Consider the following 24,127-nt stretch of genomic DNA (forward strand, 5'->3'; position numbering starts at 1 on the left):
GAAGGAGGTGGGCTTGGGTGGATTATCGGGCGTAGAAAAGATCGAGGATTTGGATGGGGGATGATAAGAGGTGGTGGTGAACAGCTGTTTTGAAGGCCTGGAGGGAAGAATGGGAATGAATAGAGTGAGGGAGTTTATTCCAAAGGCGGGAAAAAAGAGGAATGAAAGAGTGAAGGTGAGCAGCGATTCGTGATTTTGGTAGTTTTACCAGAAGGAGGTTGTTGGCAGACCTTGAGCGCCCTGCGGAAATGTGATGGGGACAAATCGCAGAGAGAGCAGGGGGGCAAGGCTCTAGAGGAGACTACAAGACAGAAAGACCACCGACCAACCTGCGGTGATTGAGTGAGAGGCCCAAAGACTCAGCCTCATTGCGGGAGATGCCAATGATCCGAAATGCCTTGGTTTCTACAGCGTGAAGCCGAGAAAGGTGGGAGGCAGGAGCACCAGCCCAGAGGGGAGAGCAGTACTCCATCGGGCTGCGGACAAAAGCTTTGTAAGTGGTCAGGAGCTCAGGTGGGCCGAGGAAGGACTTTGCACGACGGAGGATTCCCAGTCGGCGACTGGCTTTGGAGGCGAGGTTTGAAATGTGGCTCTCCCAGGAAAGGTCATGGCAGATAGTGAGACCCAGAAGCTTGAAAGAAAGGACTTCTTCCAGAGGATTGTTGAGAAAGTGGATGGTGGTTTTTCTAAATGGTCCTTTCGAAGAGACATAGTGAGAGTGTGAGATTTGTCCGGATTGAAAGACATGTTCCACGTGTTGGACCAGTTTGTGATTTTATCCAGATCTGCAGTCACAAAGACTCGGCCTCATCGCGGGAGATGCCAATAATCTGAAATGCCTTGGTTTCCACAGCCTGAAGCCGAGAAAGGTGAGAGGCAGGAGCCCTAGCCCAGAGGGGAGAGTAGTACTCCATCAGGCTGCAGACAAAAGCGTTGTATGTGGTCAGGAGCTCAGGTGGGCCAAGGGAGGACTTTGCACGACGGATGATTCCCAGTCGGCCATTGGCTTTGGAAGTCAGGTTGGAAATGTGGCTTTCCCAGGAAAGATCATAGCAGATAGTGAGACCCAGAAGCTTGAGAGAAAGGGCTTCTTCCAGAGGATTGTTGAGAAAGAAGATGAGGGGCAGCGGGGGGGGGGGGTCCAAATGGTCCTTTCGATGAGACAAAGTGAAAGTGTGAGATTTGTCGGGATTGAAAGACATGTTCCACGTGTTGGACCAATTTGTGATTTTATCCAGATCCGCAGTGAGTGAAGAAGCTGCTGCTTGCCGGTCTGAGGGATGACAGATGGTACGGCAGAGGGTGGAGTCATCAGCAAACAGATATAGAGGATTTTCCAGAGAGTCGGAGAGATCATTGATGAAAACCAGAAAAAGAACAGGGCCCAGAATGCTACCTTGAGGAACTCCAGCCTGGACAGGAAGAGGGGGTGAGAGAACTCCATTTATGGCCACACGTTGACTGTGACAGGAGAGGAAGTCTACGAGCCATGAGTGGAGATGGCCTTGGATACCATTGGAAGAGAGTTTGGCGAGCAGGGCAGGGTACCAGACCGTGTCAAAAGCATGTGATATGTCTCGGGAGATGGCTCTAATTTCATGTCCAGCATTGAATACCTCCATCCATTGATGGGAGAGCAGAAGCAGCATATCCAGGGTAGAGTGAATTGGTCTGAATCCAAATTGATGATCAGAAATTAAGCCATTGGAGAAGAGGAAGGATTTAATGTCTGAAGCGATGATGGATTCCATAACCTTGCTGATGATTGGGAGAAGGCTGATTGGTCTGTAGTTGCAGGGATCTGTTTTTGCACCTTTTTATGCAGGGCAGTGATGTTTCCTCATTTCCAAGCAAATGGCAGATGACCTTGAGCAAATGCAAAAGTGAATTGAACAGAGAGGGTGAGGAAAAGCAGGGGAGCAGGTTTTTAGGACACGTTGGCTGATGTAGTCTGGACCGGTTGCAGAATCTGAGTCGAGGTTTGACAGAGAGCTCTCCACTTTGTCAGAAAAAAAGGAGAGAGAGTCCATGGACAGTTGGGTGCAACTGGGTCAGGTGGGTGCAGAAAGCGATGGGTTTTAGACACAAGATTTCGATGCAAACACCGAGTTTAGGCATTCAGCTTTTTCACATGCGGTATCAGCAGTGCGGCCATTTGAGGGGATGGAGGGGAACATTCACCAGAAACAGATTTGATTAGACGCAACCAGGATTTGGAGGACGGAGAGAGGTTTGAGAGTTCTGACTTGAGATTAGAAAGATGTTGTTTTCTGGCTCTCCTGAGGGTAGATACACACTTGTTCCGAGCTTTATGGAAGGAACTGAGATTGCCCTCAGTTGTTGTTTGCTTTCCATGAGTAAAAGGCAAGTTTTTCACAACTGCTTCGCCACAAGCATCAGTGAACCATGGGTGGTAGGAAGGGAAGGACAACTGAAGACGAGAGGCGATAAATCTGTGCATGAGGGAGAGCAAGTTCCTTTGAAATAATTCCCAGGACGAGGTGATGTTGGAGAAAGTAGCAATGGGACACCAGTCTCAAAGTTTGATGTCTGCTTGGAGACCCTGCCAGTCGACTTGAATGAAATGCCAGACTCGACGGCGGTGAGGTGGTTCTCTGATAACAGCCAGAGAGATGTCCACTTTTACAAGGACGTGGTCAGAAGAACCGATTGGAGCGGAGGAAGAACAGCGGATATTGTCAGGGAAATTTGTCAAAATCAGATCCAAAAGAGATGGAGTTCCATTGGTTGAGATCCGGGTCGGGAAGTTGACCGATTGAGTCAGTCCCAATGAGTTGCAGAAAGCTTTTGCTGAAGTGCCATGACAGATGAGAGAGGTACCCACACCTAGCCAACTGGCGTGATGACAATTGAAGGCGCCACATATGAAGAAAAGAGAGTTCAGATGAGAGGATAGAAGTTGGTCCATGTTTTTGGATAGTGAGGTGTAGATGGAGTCATCACTGTTAGGTGGACGGTACAGTACACATACAAACATGAGGTGGGAGTCGAGGGGAAGCCGTAGCCAGAGGTATTTCTGGGGGTGTGGGGGAGTGAGGGCAGCGCATGGAGAGTGAGGAATGGAGTCTTTGATGAAGAGAGCAACTCCTCCACCAGGACGAGGCTCAGATCTGTCAAGCCGGAGGAGGGAGTAACCAGGGAGAGACACTTGGGAGTCAGAGACGTCTTGGGGGAGGAAAGTTTCTGTTAGGCAGATTATGTCTGGTTTGTCAGTTGCAACCTGTTTGGAAAGATCTGAAAGGTTTGAGCGAAGGCCCCAGATATTTGAGGTCCACACTGTTAATGAAGTGGGAGGGGAGGAGGCTTTGGGTGCAGGGGGTGGGAGGGGAGGGGGAGGGTAGGACAAGGGAAGAGCGAGGAGGTAAGGAGAGTTGATGAAAGAGTGTTGGGGATTGCAGAATAGCTCGGGGAGAGGGCCGGATGAGGAGGAGAAAAGGCTCTGTGGTACTGGGGGAGGGGAGGGACAAGAGAGAGGGAAGAAGGCAGTTGAGGATTTGAGGAGGTGGAGTGATGAGATGGAGGTGAGAGGGCAGGGAAAGGAGGCAACTTTGTGGATGTGAGTGGGTGGCAACTTTGAGAAGGGTGAGTGCGGAGAGATTTTGAGAAAGGTGAGAGGGAGTCTTGGAGGGAGAATAGTGCGATGGTTGCTTTGAGAGGGAGGGGTGAGTTGGCACTGAAGTTGGAAAAAAAAATGGTTGATGGAAAGCGTTTGGAGGCGGTGGCGCTGACAATAAGACAGGAAGCGGAGCTGGAGGTGGCAGAGTTAAAGATGCTGCGATTCTCGTTGGGAGTGACGAGGATGGATAGGATAAGGAATGAGTATATTAGAGGGACTGCGCAGGTAGGACGGTTTGGAGACAAAGTGAGAGAGGCGAGATTGAGATGGTTTGGACATGTGCACAGGAGGGAAACGGAGTATATCGGGAGAAGGATGTTGAAGATGGAGCCGCCAGGCAGGAGGAGAAGAGGAAGGCCAAAGAGGAGGTTCATGGATGCGGTGAGGGCGGACATGCGGGTGGTTGGAGTGTCAATGGAAGATGTGGAGGAGAGAGCGAAATGGAGACGGTTGATCTGCTGTGGCGACCCTTAACGGGAGCAGCTGGAAGAAGAAGAAGAAGATTCAAAACAGTCATAACTAAATTTTTGAGGAAAGTTATTTGAAACATGGCCACATCTTTGAAGTTAAAACTCCAGACTGCAGATAACATTACAACTTTGTATGGGAAGTAACATAGGCTCTGTGACTGCGGCCTCACATGGGAGCAGAGGGGGTGGGGTGCGGAGTCACTTATCTTTGTAAATGTGTACTATGTAGCACCAACTGGTGGTGGTGGCAGAGAGTATTACAATTTCCCTTTTTACCTGGGCAATGCTGAAGTTAAAGCAGTTTCCACATGGGTAAATTTGTCCTCCTTTGCTTCTCCCCCCCCCCCCCCCAGCCCTCAGTCAATATTAGCTATTACTGCTCAAATGCCATTGCATCAGAAAATTAATCCCAACTATTACATACCAAGGCAGCATAGTTTCACCTGCACCAGGTGGGGGTTGGGGGGGGGCAGGAGAGCTCAATGGCCTGGGAAGGGAGCAAGAGAGCCGGCAGGGTGGGGTGGTGGTTTGGGGTGTAGTGAATGGTTGAAAACTGTAAGTTGAGGTGATGTCAGTTTGGATTTATATAAAACTAGGAAACACCCACCCGTCCCATCCCCATAAAGCACGTCCGCATCTACTTTGGGGAAAAATAAGACTGGGCAGTATAAGGAGCAAGGAAGAGGACATTGTTAATGTGATATTCATCTTTTTAGATGCTGAATTGCGAATGATGGGATACAAAAACACACGAAGAGGAAGATCAAAATATAACTGCAAAATGCAAAGCCCGTCTGCATTCAAAATGTAAAGCAGTTTGTGTTGAGACGTTTTCTTCTTAAGATGTATTCAGGAATGGATGCATGCGGAAATTGAAACAGAGCTCCAATCAGCCAATCAATTAATCTTTGTCAGGTCAGGTATGGGAACATGCACTGGAGCAGCACGTCGCTGCATCCACTTTCCGTCAGTACTCCAGGGGCTTCCTTCTGGCCATCCTCCAGGCAGATGCCTGGCCCATCCCCATCTCCTTGAGATGCCAATCAACCTGCTGCAATCACGAGGCACATGGTCGGCCCATTGGCCTCCGCCACTCATGAGACTCCCTCGCTGAGAGAATCTGGTGAGCAGGAGCAGCGTCTGGAAAATGAGCCACATGTCCATACAGCCGCAGCTCACGCTCACGGACTAGGCAGGTAACAAATCTCATTTCAGTCTCTCTCGGCAACCGCTCGTTGGGCACAAAGTCTGACCTGTGATAGCCAAGGATTCTCCGAAGAGACCTGGTATCAAAGGAATTAAGTCGCCTTCTCAGATCCCTGGTCAGAGTCCAAGTCTCACATCCGTAGGCAAGACTGGAAGCACCAAGGCCCTGAAGACTCGGACTTTCGTCCTCCCACACAGGTACCGGCAACGCCATACCCCATCATCCAGTGAATCCATGACTCCCCAGTCCTGACCCAGACGTCTGTTGACCTCTGGCTCACAGCCAGCAGAGACATGAATATCACTGCCAAGGAAAGTGAATCTCTCCGTGACCTCAACATCCTCGCTACAAACAGGTACAGAAACGAGAGCAGCATCCAAGATGTCATTGAAAGCCTGGATCTTAGTTTTGATCCAGGAAACCCATAATCCCAGCGGCTCCGACTCCTCATTCAGCACCTCGAGGGCCCCCAAAAGGATATCTAGAGTCTCCGCAAGGATGACTGCATCATCTGCGAAATCAAGGTCCAATATCTTGACATTCCCAAAACGTGCACCGCAGGTTGATCTCTCTGACATCCTCCCCAGAATCCAGTCCATACAAGCGCTGAGAAATGTGGGGGCCAGTACACACCCCTGATGAACTCCAGTAACAACTGGAAATAAGTCAGAGATGATATCACCACATCTCACAGCACTCTCAGTATCAGAGTAGAGTTCAGACATCAGATTTATCAGTTTTGGTGGCACCCCATGAAGACCAAGAATCCTCCAGAGGGCATCCGGATTCACTGAATCAAATGCTTTGCAGAGATCAACATAGGCTGCAAGCAGCCCCTGCCAAAGCACTCGTCTGCATTCAGTGAGGACCCGAAGAGCAAGGATATGGTCAATCCTTGACCTCTTTGGTGTAAAGCCTGATTGTTCTGGGCGCTGGTGCTCAAGCAGATGGCGGTGAACCCGATCAAGAATTATCCGAGCAAAGACCTTGCCCAGCACAGAGAGCAGCATCACCCCTTCATAGTTGTTGCAGTCTTGGTGATCACCCTTCCCTTCCCAGAGAGGGACAACAAGGCCCCTCTTCCAGTCAGTTGGGATGATGCCTGTGTTCCAGGCAGAGCACAGAACTGCATGCAATGACATGAGTTCACCATTTCCACCAGCCTTGAGAAGTTCAGCATGGATGCCACAGATCCCAGGAGCTTTACCCCATTTCAACCAGTGCTCTGTGTTTCTACAAACGAAGGTAGACCACATTTGATTGGAGGGTCAGCAACAGGGATGTAATACCCCTGACGTCCAACTCGACAGCTGGTGGATCAGCCTGGTGCAGCCGCTCAAAGTTACCAGCCAAACGGGCCTTCATTTCCATACTCCTCTGTCAAGAGCCCACCATCCTCTGCTATAACTGCAGTGCACCGAGGGATGGGCTTGGATGAACGCAATGCGCGAATTCCCCTGTAAGCAGGATGAGAATCACTTGACCACAGGTGATGCTTTACCCCCTCACAGATTCCTCGCACAGAGCCCTCCTTGTCCACCCTGAGCACACGTACAGTTTTACGCCTCAGCTCCCTGAACAGCTCAGCTCTGCCATTCAGCCTGGCCCTGCGACTCTGGTCAATGGTATACAGTGTCCCTTGAGAGACAAAATTCTTCTTTGCCCTTCGGTGAGTTCCAGGACATCCACCGGCAACATCAAGGACGGTGGTCTTGAAGGCACTCCACAACTCTTCAGGACCCCCCAAAGCACCCAGACCCCCAAATCTCCACTCAGCCTGTTTGAAAACTCCTCAGCTACCCTCTCATCTTTGAGCTTGCCAACATCCAGCCGAGGCTGGGATGGCACCATTATTCTGGATTTAAGGTGCAACTTCAATGTTGCTACCACAAGCCTGGAGTCCGTATTGAGGAATTGAGCACTCTGGTAGACCCTGCAGTTCTGGATCATCCTCCAGCGACCATCAACCAGCACATGGTCATTCTCGTTTGCCACACCAGCAGCGTTGGAATACTCAATCCAGCGATGAGCCTGTGGGTGCTGAAACCATGAACCAGCCACCCTAAGCCCATGACTTCTTGCAAAGTCAAGGAACTTTTGCTCTTCTGGTTCACAGTTCCAGACCCATGGGGACCATCACACGTCTCATACCCATCCCTATCAGTTCCAGCCGATGCATTGAAATCCCCCAAGACTAGAAGAGTATCTCGCCTGGGGCACTGATCAACCACAGACTCGAGTGTGGCGTAGAATGCATCCTTCACGGTGAGATCACTCGCCTCAGTCGGAGCATACACAGAGACCAGGGAAACGACACCTAAGGAGTGACGAATCCTCAGTCGCATTATACGCTTGTTGACCGGTGTTACCTCGATTATCATGTGAGTCAGCTTATTGGACACATCTGCATCAACCCTTTGTGTATGGTCACCATCACCAATAGCCGGTGTAACCACCCACCATGATATCGCCACAATCCGGTCTCCGAACCTCAGAGTGCTGCCATACCGATGTCCAAACACTTCAGCTCAGATGATAACAGAGACAGGTGATCATCCTCTCTTCGGGATAGGACATTCCAGACACCCACCCGAAGGGACTGCCTCAGGTTAACCCAAGAAGACCGCCGTCTGGTGGACGACACCTCAGCACCACCCTAACACACACAATCGCAATCTGACCTGGGAAGGTGACCCCATGGTTTTCATCATATCATCAAAGATTGGGGGTCCCGACGGCTTTGTCCCAATTCCGTCATCCGGTGAGCCGCCCTCCGCAGGGCAGCTGCACCTCCTGTGCAGCTTTTGCACAATCTTTGTGATTGGGAGCAACATTTTTTTTTTCCTTTTTCCTTGAATCCAGAGATATGGAGCTCCAAAGTTTTTCCATTTTTCCACCATGGCTGCCACACCACATGACCTATGACATCATAATTATCAATAAAACATTCTACGTGGATAGTCGCTCCTTTGGTGAAAATTTTGTCTCAATCCGACAAGCGGTTGCAGAGAAAAACATTAAAGTTCTGTGCGGATGAACAAACAAACAGAACGGCACTCGGTGGAGTACATATCTCCACCAGGCTGAACAGTTTACATTTTGAATGCCATTGATAGGTTGGATCTGAATCCGGACCTCAACCAAAATCGAATCGGCTTGTTCTTGTCACCTCACCAACTCATCCCCTGAATTTTGTCATACCTCGTCCACAACTTTTTGAGATCTCAGTCGATACATAGTTTTTGGCCCCATCTCTCAATGGTAAAGAATCATTTAGAAATTAAATCATTCTCGTATCCAAATCTGGATTCGGATCTTCACCAAGATGGAATCAATTCTTCCTCGTGCCACTCCCAACCTTTCCACCAAGATTAGTGCGAATCCATCCATAACCTTTTGAGATATTGTGCTATCTATCGTTTTTGGCCCTATCACTCAATAGTGGATGCTTGGTGTTGGCTTAATGGTTGTGGGTGACGGGCTTGGGATCCTCAGCTCCTGAGTTCAAATCCCACTCGGATGTTGAATTAATACCAGGTGGGGTTGACTCTGCCTGTCATCCTTCCGAGGTCGGCAAAATGAGTGCTTGCTTTCTGGTATCCTGTGTCGGAGTGGCGACCCATCCAGGATTGTGCCCAATAACCAAGGAGACTGCTTAGGCAGCACCAACGCTCTGCACAGAGTGTGGTCTCAATGGATGGATGGACTCAATGGTGAAGAATCACTTTTAAAATTCTCAGATCCGGATCCAGATTTGGATCTTCACCAAAATTTAGCGTTGCTGTCCTTGGCCGGTTAACTACACACACACACACACACAAAAAACAGAACGATTGCTTGAAAATTGTGGCCAGAAATCATTTTAAACAAAGAAACAAAGAAATGAAATTGCTCGTTGAGCAAGGAATTGCCGGAATAACTTTGTCGTATCTCCATGATCTCTGAAAAAACAAAAACCTGGAAATCAATTTGGTTTTAAAAAGTCGATAGTGCTCCTGTTTAATGAGTTATAGCACTTAGTTCGGTCATGATCATAACTTGGAAGTCAATCGGACTTGAAATGGCGTTTTTATCGCAACTTGAAATTTTTGACCCGACCCCCCTGACATTCGACCCCCGACCGTTAAGAAGGGTGTTGGTGTGAAACCCCAATGAGACATATGCAGTATTGGATGCAGTATTGGAAGATGCACATTTTGGATTTGGTTTGAAGTCGATACGACCATTTTAGCGGACGTTATTGCGAAAATAAGAATTTCGGTTTTTCGGTGACCTTGACCTTGACCTTTGACCGAGATTCACCAAAAACGACAAGTGTCTAAGTTGGACCATGGCCGACGTCTGTACCCAGTTTGGTCATGATCGCTGAAACAGTGTGGCTGCTACAGGGTAAACAAACACACAAACAGACAGATAGACAGACACACAGAACGACACACACAACCAACCAACATAATTGCCGAAATCCGAAGGATTCCGGCAATTAACAAACAGACAAACACTGCAGACCAACATACTTGGCAAAAAAAAATTTTCACCAAGTCACGAACAGACAAACAAATGGACCCCAATGCAATCCCCTCTCCTTCGACGAGGGTAATTAATTATTCTTACTATAATGGAGCAAATGTGGACGTCGCCGGAACTCCAAAATTGACACGTAGCAGAAATAGTGCTACCTTTGGTGGTATCCGGTATTACAAATCATTTTCGTTTATCTTATGATCTGGAGTATGATATGTTGTGATCAGTAAAATTTCTTTCAAAAATGCCAAAAATTATAAATTGCATTTCCAAGACTGTGCCGCTGCACATTGTCCACTGTAGGTAGCCCGAGAAAGGAACTCTGTCCCCGCGGACGGGAGTGCCCACTCGTGTAATTCATCATGTAAGGGTTTGTTCAGTTGTGCTGTCTGTTGTGTTGTCATGCCTTGAAATCATGATTTTTCTTTTTTAATCAATCTATTGTAATAAACTAGAACGGGCACTCATAGAGCGCATACCTTCGCCGCCACTACTTTTTTTGTTCTTGGTATGAGTGTGGGGAACTGGTTTCATATGAATGGTCTTATGACACAAACCACATATCTATAATGTCATGATCCCCCTGCCCCGACTTTCGGGGGCTACGGACTAAACAACAATCAACTCACGTCGTTTTGGCGAGTCTTCACTCGCAAGCTCGGTGACTACAATGTTTCAACAAGAGAAGGTAATCTCGTTTGATGCTGGTTTCATGCAAATCGAATAAGAATTGACTGAGTTATGCCGAAAACCGCATATTTTTCAAGGGCGTGACCCCCCCCCCGACATTTTACCCCAACCGGTGACATGTGTTATGACGTCATTGTGTCACAAGATTGGGCATTAAATTCTGAACATTTTGGTGCTGGGTTCATGTAAAGCGGACAAGAATTGACCGCGTTATGACAAAAACCACATATTTTTCAAGGTCGTGACTCCCCTGACCTTTGACCTCTAACTGGTAACAAGAGGATAGGCGTCATTGTGTCATATTGCATATCACAAGATGAGGCGTTGAATTCTGAACATTTTGGCGTTAGTTGCATGCAAATTGAATAAAAATTGACCGTGTTATCATAAAAAGACGATTTTGACCTTTTCGTGATCTTGACCTTGACCTTTGACCCGAACGATCCCAAAATCTAATCGAATGCTTCTTGGCTAATAACCAATCATCCCACCAAATTTCATGCAATTCGGTTTAATACTTTTTGAATTATACGAATCACAAGATTACAAATAAATAAATAAATAAATAAATAAATAAATACACGCCGACCAAAACATAACCTTTCGCAGAATGCGAAGGTAACTAGAAGTACCCACTCCCTACAGGAGCCGTCAAGGGGGTCATGTTATTATATTTTTGCCTATTTTACTCCAAGGGGTCCCAGGATTACACACCCAAAAAATGGTTGCGATCGGTTCAGCCGTTTTTGCAGTACCTGGGATCAGACGGACGGACAGACGGTGAATTATAGTAAGATGAGGTTAACATTTTTATAAGATATCTTAAAATTTGGATTTTCAAGTGCTTCCCAAATAAATTGTTGTAAGAAAGAGGTAAAATGAACACAGTTGACAGAGTTCATGAAATAGTGAAGCAACAGAGACCAAAGGTCTACAGATAGAAAGTCAGCAAAGAGGTAAAGGGAATGAAATAATGCACCATAAGGAGAGGAGTTGCGCAAAAAAGGACAGGGCCTCAGCAGATGTAGGAAGACACAGATGTATAAATAAGTTAGACAGAGGTCGTAAGGTAGTGGAGTACAGCACAGCAGTCTTCACGCCACGTAAGGAAGAACATAAGAGAAGAGACTTGAGAAATAGCAACACAACATTATCCCAAACCTTAGATTTCCAAGCCCTTAAATTCAATTTCCCCAAGGTATGTCTTGTCTCACATATCGGTTATATCGGTACTGCAACGTGCCAGCCAGCAAGATGTTGGTGTTTAATTACGCGTTAACAAAATTATATTGTTCGTGCTGTGATGATCCTTTACAGGAAATAATTGAACAAACAGAAGTTGCTGCAGTGGAGTTGCATCATTTATGTCATGCTTCACTGTGTTTTGCGTGCAGATCTCTCTCAGAATCCAGACTTCTATCAGAATGCTGATATTCGGCCACCATTCACCTACGCTTCACTTATCCGACAGGTAGAGATATCAGTTTCACAGGCTGAAGTTTGGCCTGCTGTAGACCTCGTCTCAGGGTCTCTGCTTGTCACACATTCCTTGCAGTGACTGTAAGATGGTGCATTGGTTCTGTGCGATGTTAACATCTGTATACGTGTGATTCGTATGAAGCTGGTTATTTTATATGACTGTAATGTTTGGTGAGGTGAGAAGTTTGTTCGAAAAGTCAAAAAGGCGACCAGTTATAATATTGCAGTTCGACTTTAAGCTGTGTGAATTAAGACTGTGAGAGTTTGGGAGATTCTGCCTTACTTCCAGATACTAAACTATGTAGTAATTACAAGTAGTTAGTAGAGGGAGGGGGTTTCGTTAATGTTTTTGCTCCACATTTATATTAGTGGTCAGGCGGCATGAGGGGGGAGTGGAGAACAGCCAGTCATCAGTTGCTTTACCGTATACTGGGCTGTACTGTGTTGTGTCGTGATGTGCCGGCGTACTTCGTGTATCATTTGTGCTTATTCTTCAAATAAACGCAAGTTTGGACAACACCCGCCTGCCGGTTCAACATCGATCAATGAAAGAGCTTTGGATTTTGGGACACTGTAAAAGTACAAAAGATGTAGGTTTCAGTTAACATGCTGCTGAAATGAAATTGTCACGTACGACAGATACGGTGTTGGCGAAACATGCGTTATTTCCAATCCAGAAAGAGAACTTTTTATGTGTCTGTGTTAGTTATTCATGTCAGGTGGTCATTTATGAAAAGTTGTTTTGAAGCAAGACCAACGCCATTCAGTTTGAATGTATTTTATGTTTGAATTTCAAATTATCCTTCTATATTAAATGAGGTGTGCGTGCGTCGCGCGCATCTCAGACAGGGATGGGTCGATCTCCACCCAATTTTACATACGTGTTAGTAGTACCCAGGGTCAGATCATAAGCACAAAGAACACCCCTCCCCCCACCGACTGTGAGGAGATGGGGAGTGGGAAACCACTTCCGATTTTCACCTGTACACATGTCACAGTGAAAGTGATTGACTGACCCTGGCTGCAAACAGGGAGGGATCATTAGTCATGGCACAAAGTACATTTGCCTCACCTCAGCACTATCCCGCCTCATCCCCCGCCCTCCCCCAGGCTGCTCCCGAAGGGAGCGGGTGTTAGTAGTTGCTTAAAATTGAGCAAGGCCGGGTGAGGACTTGTGCAGGAAGGCACCAAAAAGCGCTACATGTTTTTGAAGGCAACATTGTGGACTGTTTGGCCGGTGCACCGTGGTCCATGGTGGTGATTTCGGCTGGAGAGTCCTGGGTGAGGGCAGAATGCTTTTTGTAGGTCCTGCCCCAGATGGCGAGATGGCCAAAACAAAGGCGCTGCCCACATTAGTGGGCAGCCAATGAGAGTGACTCGCCGTGGATGAGTGCAGTCCCAAAGTTTACGAGGGCTGAAGCCACACAGTGTGCAGCAGTTGGAGCCAGACCTGTAGAGAGTCACCATCCCTCTCCTCATTGCCATACCTCTTTGCTTCATCATTGTGCAGAGCAGGAGGACTGCACTGCAAACATGGATGCCACCTCCCCATCCCTCACATCCACTTCAACGACGTCATCGCCGTCCTCCCACCCTGCATGGACCATACCAGACCCAAAACCAGCTCATTCCTTGCTCAAATCCGCACTCGTTCCCCATTGTTGTGCAAGTCCCGGTATTTGTTTTTGGCACCATTGTGGGTTATTTCTCTCTTCATACATACGTTTGCATGCCCTCCCATCCATACTTGTGTCTGTCAATCACTTGATTCATCAGTTTTATTGATGGCGTCTTGTCTTCCCTTATCCCCATATTTATTTTTGCATTAAACCCATTTTAATGATAAGAGACGTTTTCCCGCCTTTTGACTCCCGCGTTGCACCGCCAGATCTGGCTGCCATTTGGGCGATCCTTGAGCGATAGTAATTGTAAGATTGTATACAGTCAACTGAAAAAAAAGTTTCAAAATCCGCAGGGATCTCATACCTCCGTCTCAGAACAGTCTGTGTTCACGGACCTCTTTGACGTGACAGTAGCATTGAAAAACAAAGTGGAATGATTCATGTTTAAAAAAAAAATCATGATGGTAAGAGATTAGTGAATTTAAGAGTAAATTTAATTTATTATTAAATGCTATAAAAGGGCGAACAATGGCAATATTCAGTGTCGTCTATGTGCAAGTACCATTGTGATTTTCATGTTGTCCTGATACTCCTCGATCTCCACCTTGAATTGTGATTGGCTTTTGCCATGCTCATCCACTAAAAACCTACTGTTGAACATATGAATGTATATATTATCTGCAAGCCTGTTTCATACTTTATAATTGTTTTTCAGGCAATCCTGGAATGTCCAGAGAAGCAATTAACACTCAATGAGATTTACACGTGGTTTACACAAACTTTTGCTTACTTTCGTCGTAACGCTGCCACATGGAAGGTGAGTTTGAAGAACACAATCACAGATCATCTCGTCATTTTGTTGTGCCATATTCAGCTCTACTTGTGTAAACAGCTTCACCTTGCTCATGAAAAAAAGAACCCACATCAATTGCTTTTGCCCATCTTCCCTTATTATCCTCCTCCTCCTTCTTATTCTTCATCATTTTCTTCTTCTTTTGACTCTGTCTTCTTTATGAACTGGCAGGCTATAATAAACACAATGCTTCATTGTTAGAGTAATTCATTATTTCTCATTGGACAAAAGTATCTGAACATTGCAGGAACATTGGTCATTCAGATAATAGAAACAACTGGCCATAATAAAGATGTGGATCTCACCAAAAGGTCAGGCAAGTGAAAAACTCACAAAAACAGAAAGCCACTCAAGATTTGAACTTTTTTTCTGGCAGGGGAGATGTTCTTGTTGAAATGAAGGGAGAGTGAGTCCCTCTCTTGAACATGGGCATACAACCATATGCAATAACATGAAGGAATGTGAATGACCCTGCAATTGCTTCCACAAAACCACCCTGTCAGCATCGCTTCCCATATGTAGCTTGAGGGAGGAGTAATGGGAGGAATTCTATGGCTTGAGAGAGTAAAAATGGAATTCTACCATGACATTGACACACAATGGTGATTGTCTACTCTTGCTTGGTGATACAACTCATCTTTTGAAGCACCAAAAATGAAATTTTTAGTCCGATCCTACAACTTGGTGATTATATTACAATTAGGCAACTAATCCTAAAAGCCCAGAGGTGATTGTACACGACCACAGATCTATTTTTCCAGCTCTATGTCAGTAGCCTTTGTATGTAAGATGATTAGTTGTAATAATGATTTTACCAGCCTCAGTGATGTAATGGTTAAAGCATCCACTCTGAGTCTGAGAGGACGGTGGTTCAAACCCCGTTAGAGTCATACCATTTAAAAATAGTACGTGCTGCTTCCTTGCTTGACATTCAGCATTTAAAAGGATAGGGTACAGACACACAGCCACAGGTTGGTAATAATGGCGCAGGCTCTGATGGGCCTAATAGCCTCCTCCTGCATCAAAAATTCATTGTATGAGAACTCGTATTATAATAAATATTTATGTATATATATATATATATATATATATATATATATATATATATATATATATATATATATATATATATATATATAATTAATCACTCGTATAATGTAAGCCTGGAGCCTGGAATGAGTTTAAACGAGATGTTCCAAAGTGATGATGCAATGAGCATTACTGGTTTTTGGATCTGGCTTCACTGTGACTGAGATATGTATTTGGACAGGCTAAAAACACCAATAAACTGGAAGGGTACTCAGTACAACACATACCTACACCACCACACATGCCTGATCCAGTGGAGCATATCAGGCTCAATAAATTTTTGAAATATGCCATGCTGTTGGACCTTGCTGGTCGCGAATTCGCTATTCACTGACCCCGCGTATTCACAGTTTTTTTCACCTTTTTGCGGGCGTATTCGTGTTTTTTTATTTTGTGGTTTCATGGTTTTTCGTGAGTATATTCGTGTGTTTTTTCGCATTTTATTGCGTGGCGTATTCGTGTTTTTTTTGGCGGTTTTCCATTTGATTTTTGATTTTCTCTGATGAATCACGAACCGCCCAGAACCTATCCCTCTTTTTTCCATTGAAATAATGCCCCAACATTCGTGGATTGGACATACACGACATTTTTCATGAATGTATCCCCTGCGAATAGCGGGGTCCGACAGTATATCGTTTTTCGCCCTACCTTTCACTGGTAAAGATTCACTTTTGAAATTGAAAAAATTCTCCCATCCTGATTCGGATCTTCACCAAAATAGAATCCATTCGTCCTTGTCACCCACTCCCAACATGTCCACCAAGTATCGTCGAAATTCGTCCATAACTTTTTGAAATATCGTGCTAAAAATCATTTTTGGCCCGATCTCTCAATGGTGAAGAATCACTTTTAACAATACTAGTATCTGAATCTTCACCAAAATCGAATCAGTTCGTCCTTGTCACTCACCAAAACTTATCCACAAAATTTCATCCAAATCCATCTACAACTTTTTGATATATCCTGCTCACAGACAAATAAATAACCAGACAAACAAACAGACGGGTGAAAACATAACCTCCTTCCACCTTCGGTGGTGGAGGTAAACAGACACCATATCAAATATAGAGGATATTACTATAACTAAAGATGCATGCACATTGCACAGGGTTCACTTTCAATAGGACACTAAAAACCTGTTAAAAAGCAGTCACAGAAGGTCAGAAGAATGATGTTATCGAAAGAATAATGATAGGAGTCAATAGAAATGTCGGGAAATTTAAAATTTCTCCTTCCTTCCTCATGATAAATATTTGTCACTCGGTATTTGGAATTTTTTTCAGGTTTAGCCAGGTTGCAACAACTGAAAGGCCATATAAATAACAGGGGTACTGTAATTGGAGAAACATTCTTCACTCTGTGTCTTCTCCATGTCTAATACATTCTCATCCTCTCGCCCTCCTCCTCTCTCCTCTCAACTCAATTCCATTTTCACTCCTCTCCTCCATTCCCCCACCCCCCCAACACTTGTATACATAAATGCACATTATTGTAAGCTTTAATATTACATTAATAATTGTTGCGTTACTATTGGTAATACCCAAATCGCAAAAGAGGGATTTTTTTTTTTATGAACACATACTGTGAAAGATGATGATGAAATAATAACAGAGATACTGTTTCTTCCGGGAACCTCTGTTGCTGCAGAATGCTGTTCGTCACAATTTAAGCCTCCACAAGTGTTTTGTACGGGTGGAGAGTGTGAAGGGTGCTGTATGGACAGTCGATGAGATGGAGTATCAGAAACGTAGGCCACCCAAACTCAGCGGGTATGTTCGACGTGTCTGAATGTCTCTCAATCTGTATGTCTCTATATTATTCTACTTATATTACCCCCTCCACATCAAACTGGGAAGACTTTTCACATTTGGATTTCTCTGATGCATCTGATGACGTTTTGACACTTCGCACCATGAAATTTAAACATGATTTGACCACTGAAGCTAAACTGTAATATTTTCAATCGTTTCAATAGTTTTTTTCTTGTGAGAGCAAAACATAGCCACTACAACACTGACCTACCCTCAATCGTGTAGCCGACTTTCCTCACTGCCTTGCCTGTTTATTCCTCACTCCCTCTTACCCTTCCCCACATATGACAGTTGCGGGGTTTTTTATTTTTATACATTCCATATCACAACCAATCTCTATTTTACAGCTATTGTTATTTAACCTCTCTTGTGAAGGGCTGAACTAAGACAGCCATCTATGAGTACTTACTGCATTTGTACATACGATCCAATGTTTGATGCGCCACCTCCCCCCAGTATGCTACATACCGACTTTCTTCCTCCCCTTCCCCTCTTCTCTTGATCCGATGCTCCTTCAATCTCCCTTTCCCTCCCCTCCCCTCCCCACTCCTCCTACAGACCTATACCTCCTCTATATGTGTTTTAATCCTTCCTCTTTCTCTTTCTTTCCTTACTTATTATTCCATAAATTTAGCACCATCCACTCTCTTTGCCCCATGCTTGAGCTCCCAGTTTGGATGATAATTACAGAGAAAACTAGAGGGGGAGCACTCGGTAGAGTGCAAAACCTCCGCCGACAATACTGCGAGGTCACTCAAGTGAACCTGATATCCTATTCATTCAATTTGACGTCAACAGTGCTCACAGAGTTATAGTTTGCAACTTTCCATTTTACTTTTAACTTTTACATACTCAATTCATTCGTCATAACTAGATTCCTTGAGACAGAAATTGATTTTACGTGGGTATATCCACCTGAAGTTCCAAAATCAGCCGCAATTATAATTTTGGGATGTTTTTTGTTGGAAATCACTTATAACATGAAGAAATGCAAAAAAAAAAATTCAAATATTTTTTCTAAATGCCCGCCATAGCGGCCATATTGGATTTTGGACCAAGTCCAAAATCTAATGGCATGATCCTTGGACCAGACCTAACCCCCCCACCAAGTTTCGTCAAAATCCGTCGAGGAGTTTTTCCGTAATACCGTTCACAAACAAACAAACAAACAAACAAACAAACAGAAAGGGGTGAAAACAGTAACCTCCGATCTTCGATGGCGGAGGTTAATGAGAGATTTCACCAAACACCTTACCTTGTGCAGTCTTGCGAAAAAGGACATGGGGAGGATCTTTTAAACTTTTGCTTTGCGTTTCCGAGCATAATCTATATTTCATATGAGCTGCCATTTTGTCTGAATCTTTTCGCTTCACGTGTGCGGTAATTAATGTGGACAGGTAGACAAGAACATGGACATTTTCTCATACCTTGAAAACTTTTCTATCAATGTTGGCAATGTGGAGCTTGAAGTCATTTGTTTGTTTTTCCAAAGATTTTTGACACGGCATATTAATTCAGTACACTAATAAAAAAAAATTCATTTTACAAACTCTGTTCCTTATTGGTTGTTTTACTTCTGTGGAGAAAAATCATTTAATTTTAAGGATAAATCGTAGCCATTCCATTTGTATTTCCTTTTGAACCATGAAAATTCCTTGGGTCGTTCATGAACCAATAGTTATTCCAATTTTAATTCTTGCTTTAGCATTCAGTGTCGAGAAATATCAGCTCTTTTTCACAAACTTGGAACCATGTTCTGGGGACCTGATGCCATGGCACATCCATTCATTGGTGCATGAAAATTCTAGCCATCTCTAACTACAGTGGTGGGATTTTAACAAAATCCTGTCCACACCCTATCAGCTACTTTAGTTTAAAAAAAAAAATAAACACTTGGTATAAATTTCCCTTTTGGGGTTTATTCTTAAGTTTGTTTCGCTAACTCACCGATAAGTGAGACACTGCAGGATGAAAAGGTCAAGGTCATCTGATGTCTAATTTATGAATCCCCTTGTCCAAGGTCATTCGGCCTATTTATTTGATAACATCATGGCCAACCAATTGTTTTTTGACAAACATTTATGATTCTCCACTGAATATTATGCCCTCACTTTCCTCTCTTTGCCAGCTGTTTGCTCCCTCCCCCCCCCCCCCACTCCCCTTTCCCTCCACTCCATCCACACTATTACCTCCTGAACCTGTTTCCTCTCAAACTATCTTTACATTCACCTGTTCCTCAAATTGCTCTGCTGTTTTCCATAAAGGAGTCCCACTCTGATGAAAAATGTACAACAATCAAGCATGGGATCATCACTGAATATGAGTCTGCAGGTAATACAAATGCTTTACAATAAATCACAATGTGCCACAAAATGTCTCCGTAATATATCTCATCTTCTTCCATCATTTTTTCAATGTTGATGTAGTCTGAGGTACTTAGAAGTCAAAATGGTTGTATAGGTAGGAAGCCTTTACAGCCTTGTAAAAGACTACATCCATAACTGACAAACTGAGGATGTTAGTTATATTTGGCATGCATGAACGACATTGTGGACATGAAAACTCTCTGTTTTTTAATGGTCGTTGTTACAAATACTTTGATCAAGTTTAATTTTTAATCAGTCATGTCCATCAGTTTCAAGCAGAGGGCCAACAGGAGTGGTGCATGCCAAAAAACAAAGTGTTTCTGTGCTGCAAGTGAAATTGAATCTCTCAAATGTAAATCACACACACACACTTCTCGATGCAGGTTTTCACTTTTTGTAAATGTTAATCAAACATCACAGGAGACATTCACATGTAGTTGATGAAAGTCTTTCGGATCTCGTGCACAATTTCTGAATTATTTGGCTATAACTGCATCTTTCAGTCATTCTCTTTCGTCATATTTCATCCAAACATTTTTATTTTGTGTGTATTATTATTTCTTCAGCACATACTGTAATTATAGCCAATAATGTACTATTTAGAAGTTTTGTTTTGGCACGAGAAGCCCTCCCACAACAATCTCACACAGAAGCTTGAGTGAAACTGAAGGAGATAACTGAAACAGTCTGGACATTCTAGTGCTGTCCGTTATAAACGACATTCTCAGTTTGCCTGTTTTGAATCCTCGTCTGTGTTGGGGCCGAAAAGAAGAAGCTTTTTAAGTTATGAAATGTGACCAAAATTTTTCCCAGGACTACATATTTTTTTAATGGTAACTTGAGAACTTGCTGGTTCTCAAATCTATACAAGGCAAGTTGTGAAGAAAAATGTTACTCAATTTTCCTGGAGTTTCTAGAGACAGCCACCACAGGAGAACCATCTTTGGAAGGCTCCTCAAATATTTTGCCATTGAACTTTGAATGTCAACCACACAATTGTATCTATGGCTTTTGATCCCGGTTTTTTTTTTTCAGATATCTAAAGAATAAATACAATTTTGCAGATCAGACCAAAACAAGGCCTGGTGTTGACTTAACGATTAAGGTGGCTGGCTTAAGATCTTAGGGTCTTGAGTTCAAGCCCCTGTCAGCCATTGAATTAACACCAGGTGGGGTTGAGTCAGCCTGTTGCCCTTCCGAGGTTGGCAAAATGCGTACCAGCTTGCTGATAACGAGGGCATTGCATCAGCAGCACAGCTGAACCCCAATAAAATGATGCAACCAAGCAGCCACAGGCTGTATACGAGTAAATAAGACCAAAACAGAGGATGATTAAGAAATTATTTGCCAACAACTCAACATGATCAAATGCAGGGGAGTCTTGCCCTGCAAAAAACCAGTCTGTCAGTGACTGCACAGTTCAAAATGTCCTGGTATGTGATTTAACCTGTCATTGTTGTATGTTTCTATCATGTTAATGATTCTTCGTCTAACCTTGTGGGAGAAAATCTTTGACACTGATAAAATAATCAAAAGATAACAACCAACCTTGCATGTGCATTGACATCCTCTTTTCCATTGATAAAACTTGGTAATGTTAAGAACAAGACTAATAATTGTCGTCGTAACCTTATTCTGTGTGCACGGGTTTCTTTAGTTGAAGGTGATTCCAAGGTTTGATATAACTTCTAATTCTAATGGGAAAGGAAAAAAAAACATTTATTTCATTTCTTACGTCTATATTTGGTGGATAGATAGGCTGAAAAAGGTTGAAGCGCATTAGTTCGACTTCCCATTTCTGGATTGCACAAAGTGTTTTGTGTTGTCTGCATATAACCCACATCTCTGAAAATATCATTATAAATCACAGTGTAAATAATGTTTTGACTTGCACCAGGTATGTTTACATCTTGAAAGTTGTAAGCCATTTATTCGAAACTGTTCCTTTGGTTTCTACAGGCATCAATGGCAGAAAGTGGAATTTCTTTTCTGCAAACATCAAGGGACAGTGCATCTCACCTATTCCATCTCTCAGAGGTTGAATACTCTGCAGAAGGACCCCAACCTGCACCACTGCTTGATTCGCTTTCTGGAGCCCCCCATAGTCATAATGGGGAATCAGAAATTGAGCGATCCCCGGACAGAACCGAGCGAGGGTGGGGGGCAACAGGGCTGCATATGTGGGGCTCCAACATACCTGGGTAACATAATACAACACGACATTAGCCAACCTATTATTTTGGTTTATATCCTGATTATTTACTCATTTTGCTTTGTTTAATTGTGATTTATATTTACATTGTGGGAGCAGTAGTTCAGGAAGTCATTTTTTCCAACCATAAAGAAACATGTTTAAAGGGAGAATTGGTGATTTGAAAAGAAAAGTTTGAATCAATAATCTGAAAGTAATTTTAAACCTCAAACCATAAAGCCATTTGTGTGTTTGGTACTTTGTGTTTTCAGTGGATGGAGGTTATGTTTTCACCCCTGTCTGTTTGTCTGACTGTTTGGTTATCTGTTTGTCCGTGAACAGAATATCTCAAAAAGTTGTGGACTGATTCGGACGAAATTTGGTGGTTAGTTTGGTTGTGTGACAATTGTGCTTGCAGGTCAAATCGCCCGAACAATCTTAATTTGTGTCACAAAATTGAGGATCCTTGTGACAAAAAGGTTGGGTGATGAAGCTTAAAGCAACAGGGAAAGTTAACTGTCAAACTGTGTTTATCCAAGGTACAGTAGTATCGTACAGGTGCAGCCAAGCATCATGCAGTCACGACAGTTCACATTTTTCACACTCCAGGGCATTCCTTTGACGTTTTTGTTATTTGCTCGAGCTAATAAGGGACAGGAATGGTGTTCAACTCAAAACTTATTTGAAGATTCCTGAGGAAGGTACTTTCTTTACATTTCGAAAAGTTGCTCATCAGTTCATACATCGTCATGTCAGAAGCACTACACTGTCTGCTCTTAAAGAACTATGGTAGTGTTGACAATGATCATGCCTGAGCAGTCATAACACCTTCAATGTATTGTAATTATCACCTTCGTGAACAACAATCATACTAATTATTATTGAAATAGCCCTTCATTTTGACTTTTCAATCTACATTATACATCATTCCGTGCACATGACAACTCTCATGTCACTCTATGGCCGATCTAAAGGCCCGGTCACACCTTGACGTTTTAGCCAACGTATGCCGATTTTTGAATTTTTTTTCTAAAACGCTGGCACACGTTGAATACGTTATGGGTAAGTTTTGATAACATTAAGAGCACGCTGGCATACGTCGTAGTACGTTGCCATACGTCGTTGTACGTTGGCTTTAAACGTTGTACTTTTCGGTTGTCCTCAAATTTTTGTTATGATTCCAATTGTCCATCGGCAGCGTCTATTTAAAATAGTCGAGTTTGAGCGTTTTAACACGTTCAGAAGAAACGTTTCAAATTTCCAAACCCCAGCGTCAAAAAAAAACAAAAAAAAAAAAACAAAGGTGAGTGACAGCAATTTAAATCGTTCATTGTAAACAATGAAACTAGCTGAGTGGTACCGTTTAAAAGTCGTTGAGTGTAAAAAAAAATCCAATTGTTGAGCGCAAGCGTCTACTTTCAATAGTGGAGATGCAGCCATTTAAATCGTTGAGTGGCAGCCTATGAACCTACCCGTGGACACGCGGACGCAAGGAGGATCCATCATAACCCACACCCTCCCCCTCACACCCACCTACTACTGCCAACATGAACAAACTACTACTAATACTAATACTAATACTAATACTAATACTGATACTGATACTGATACTGTTACTGTTACTGCTGACATGGACATCGACTCAAAAAGGACTCGAAAACACTGTTGGGTTCCCCTTTTATGAACACCATTTTTATATACCAATTCCCAAAACCGCTGGGAACAAGTCTTTATATGGCAATTGTAAGCTCGAAACACATTCATTTTATTTTTTTTTTGTCGACCGGAAGACGTCATTGGAATACGTCTACATACGTCGATGTGTGTTGGGACTACGTAAAGAATTGGTTCAAAGCACGTCAAATATGTTAGAAATAAGTTTCGCGTAAAAAAGACATTACCGCGACGTGTTTCGACTTATGAGTAGCTTATAAGTAGCCTTTGTGGACGTGTGTAAGCGTCCACATATCGTGTGTAAAACTTATCCTCATCGCATGCGAACGTGTGTCATACGCCGAGTACGTCGTAAAATTTTGAACATGTTCAAAATTTCTTGACGTACTCTACTTACTACGACTTATGATAGCGTATTTAGCATTCTACTCGCGCATACCAAACTTACCCATACCGTATTCGACGTGCCCCAACGTTTTAGACACACTTTTTGTTACGTCGGCATACGCTGGCA

At 43.8% G+C, this 24,127-nt stretch overlaps 1 protein-coding gene across 12 annotated transcripts in view; it reads left to right on the forward strand.

Moving 5' to 3' along the window:
- LOC147018531 (forkhead box protein P1-like) overlaps positions 1-24,127 on the forward strand; it is a 227,106-nt gene that overhangs the window by 191,462 nt on the left and 11,517 nt on the right. For all 12 annotated transcript variants that reach the window (XM_085898257.1, XM_085898261.1, XM_085898260.1 and 9 more), the window contains 5 exons: positions 11,923-11,999; positions 14,345-14,446; positions 17,219-17,340; positions 19,647-19,713; positions 21,708-21,949. In XM_085898257.1, the coding sequence (XP_085754383.1) occupies positions 11,923-11,999; positions 14,345-14,446; positions 17,219-17,340; positions 19,647-19,713; positions 21,708-21,949 (610 nt within the window). The remainder of the gene's footprint in view (positions 1-11,922; positions 12,000-14,344; positions 14,447-17,218; positions 17,341-19,646; positions 19,714-21,707; positions 21,950-24,127) is intronic.

Source organism: Eptatretus burgeri, chromosome 10 (assembly GCF_056783735.1).
Source record: "Eptatretus burgeri isolate ZD-2024b chromosome 10, Ebu_testis_v1, whole genome shotgun sequence".
Lineage (NCBI taxonomy): Eukaryota > Metazoa > Chordata > Myxini > Myxiniformes > Myxinidae > Eptatretus > Eptatretus burgeri.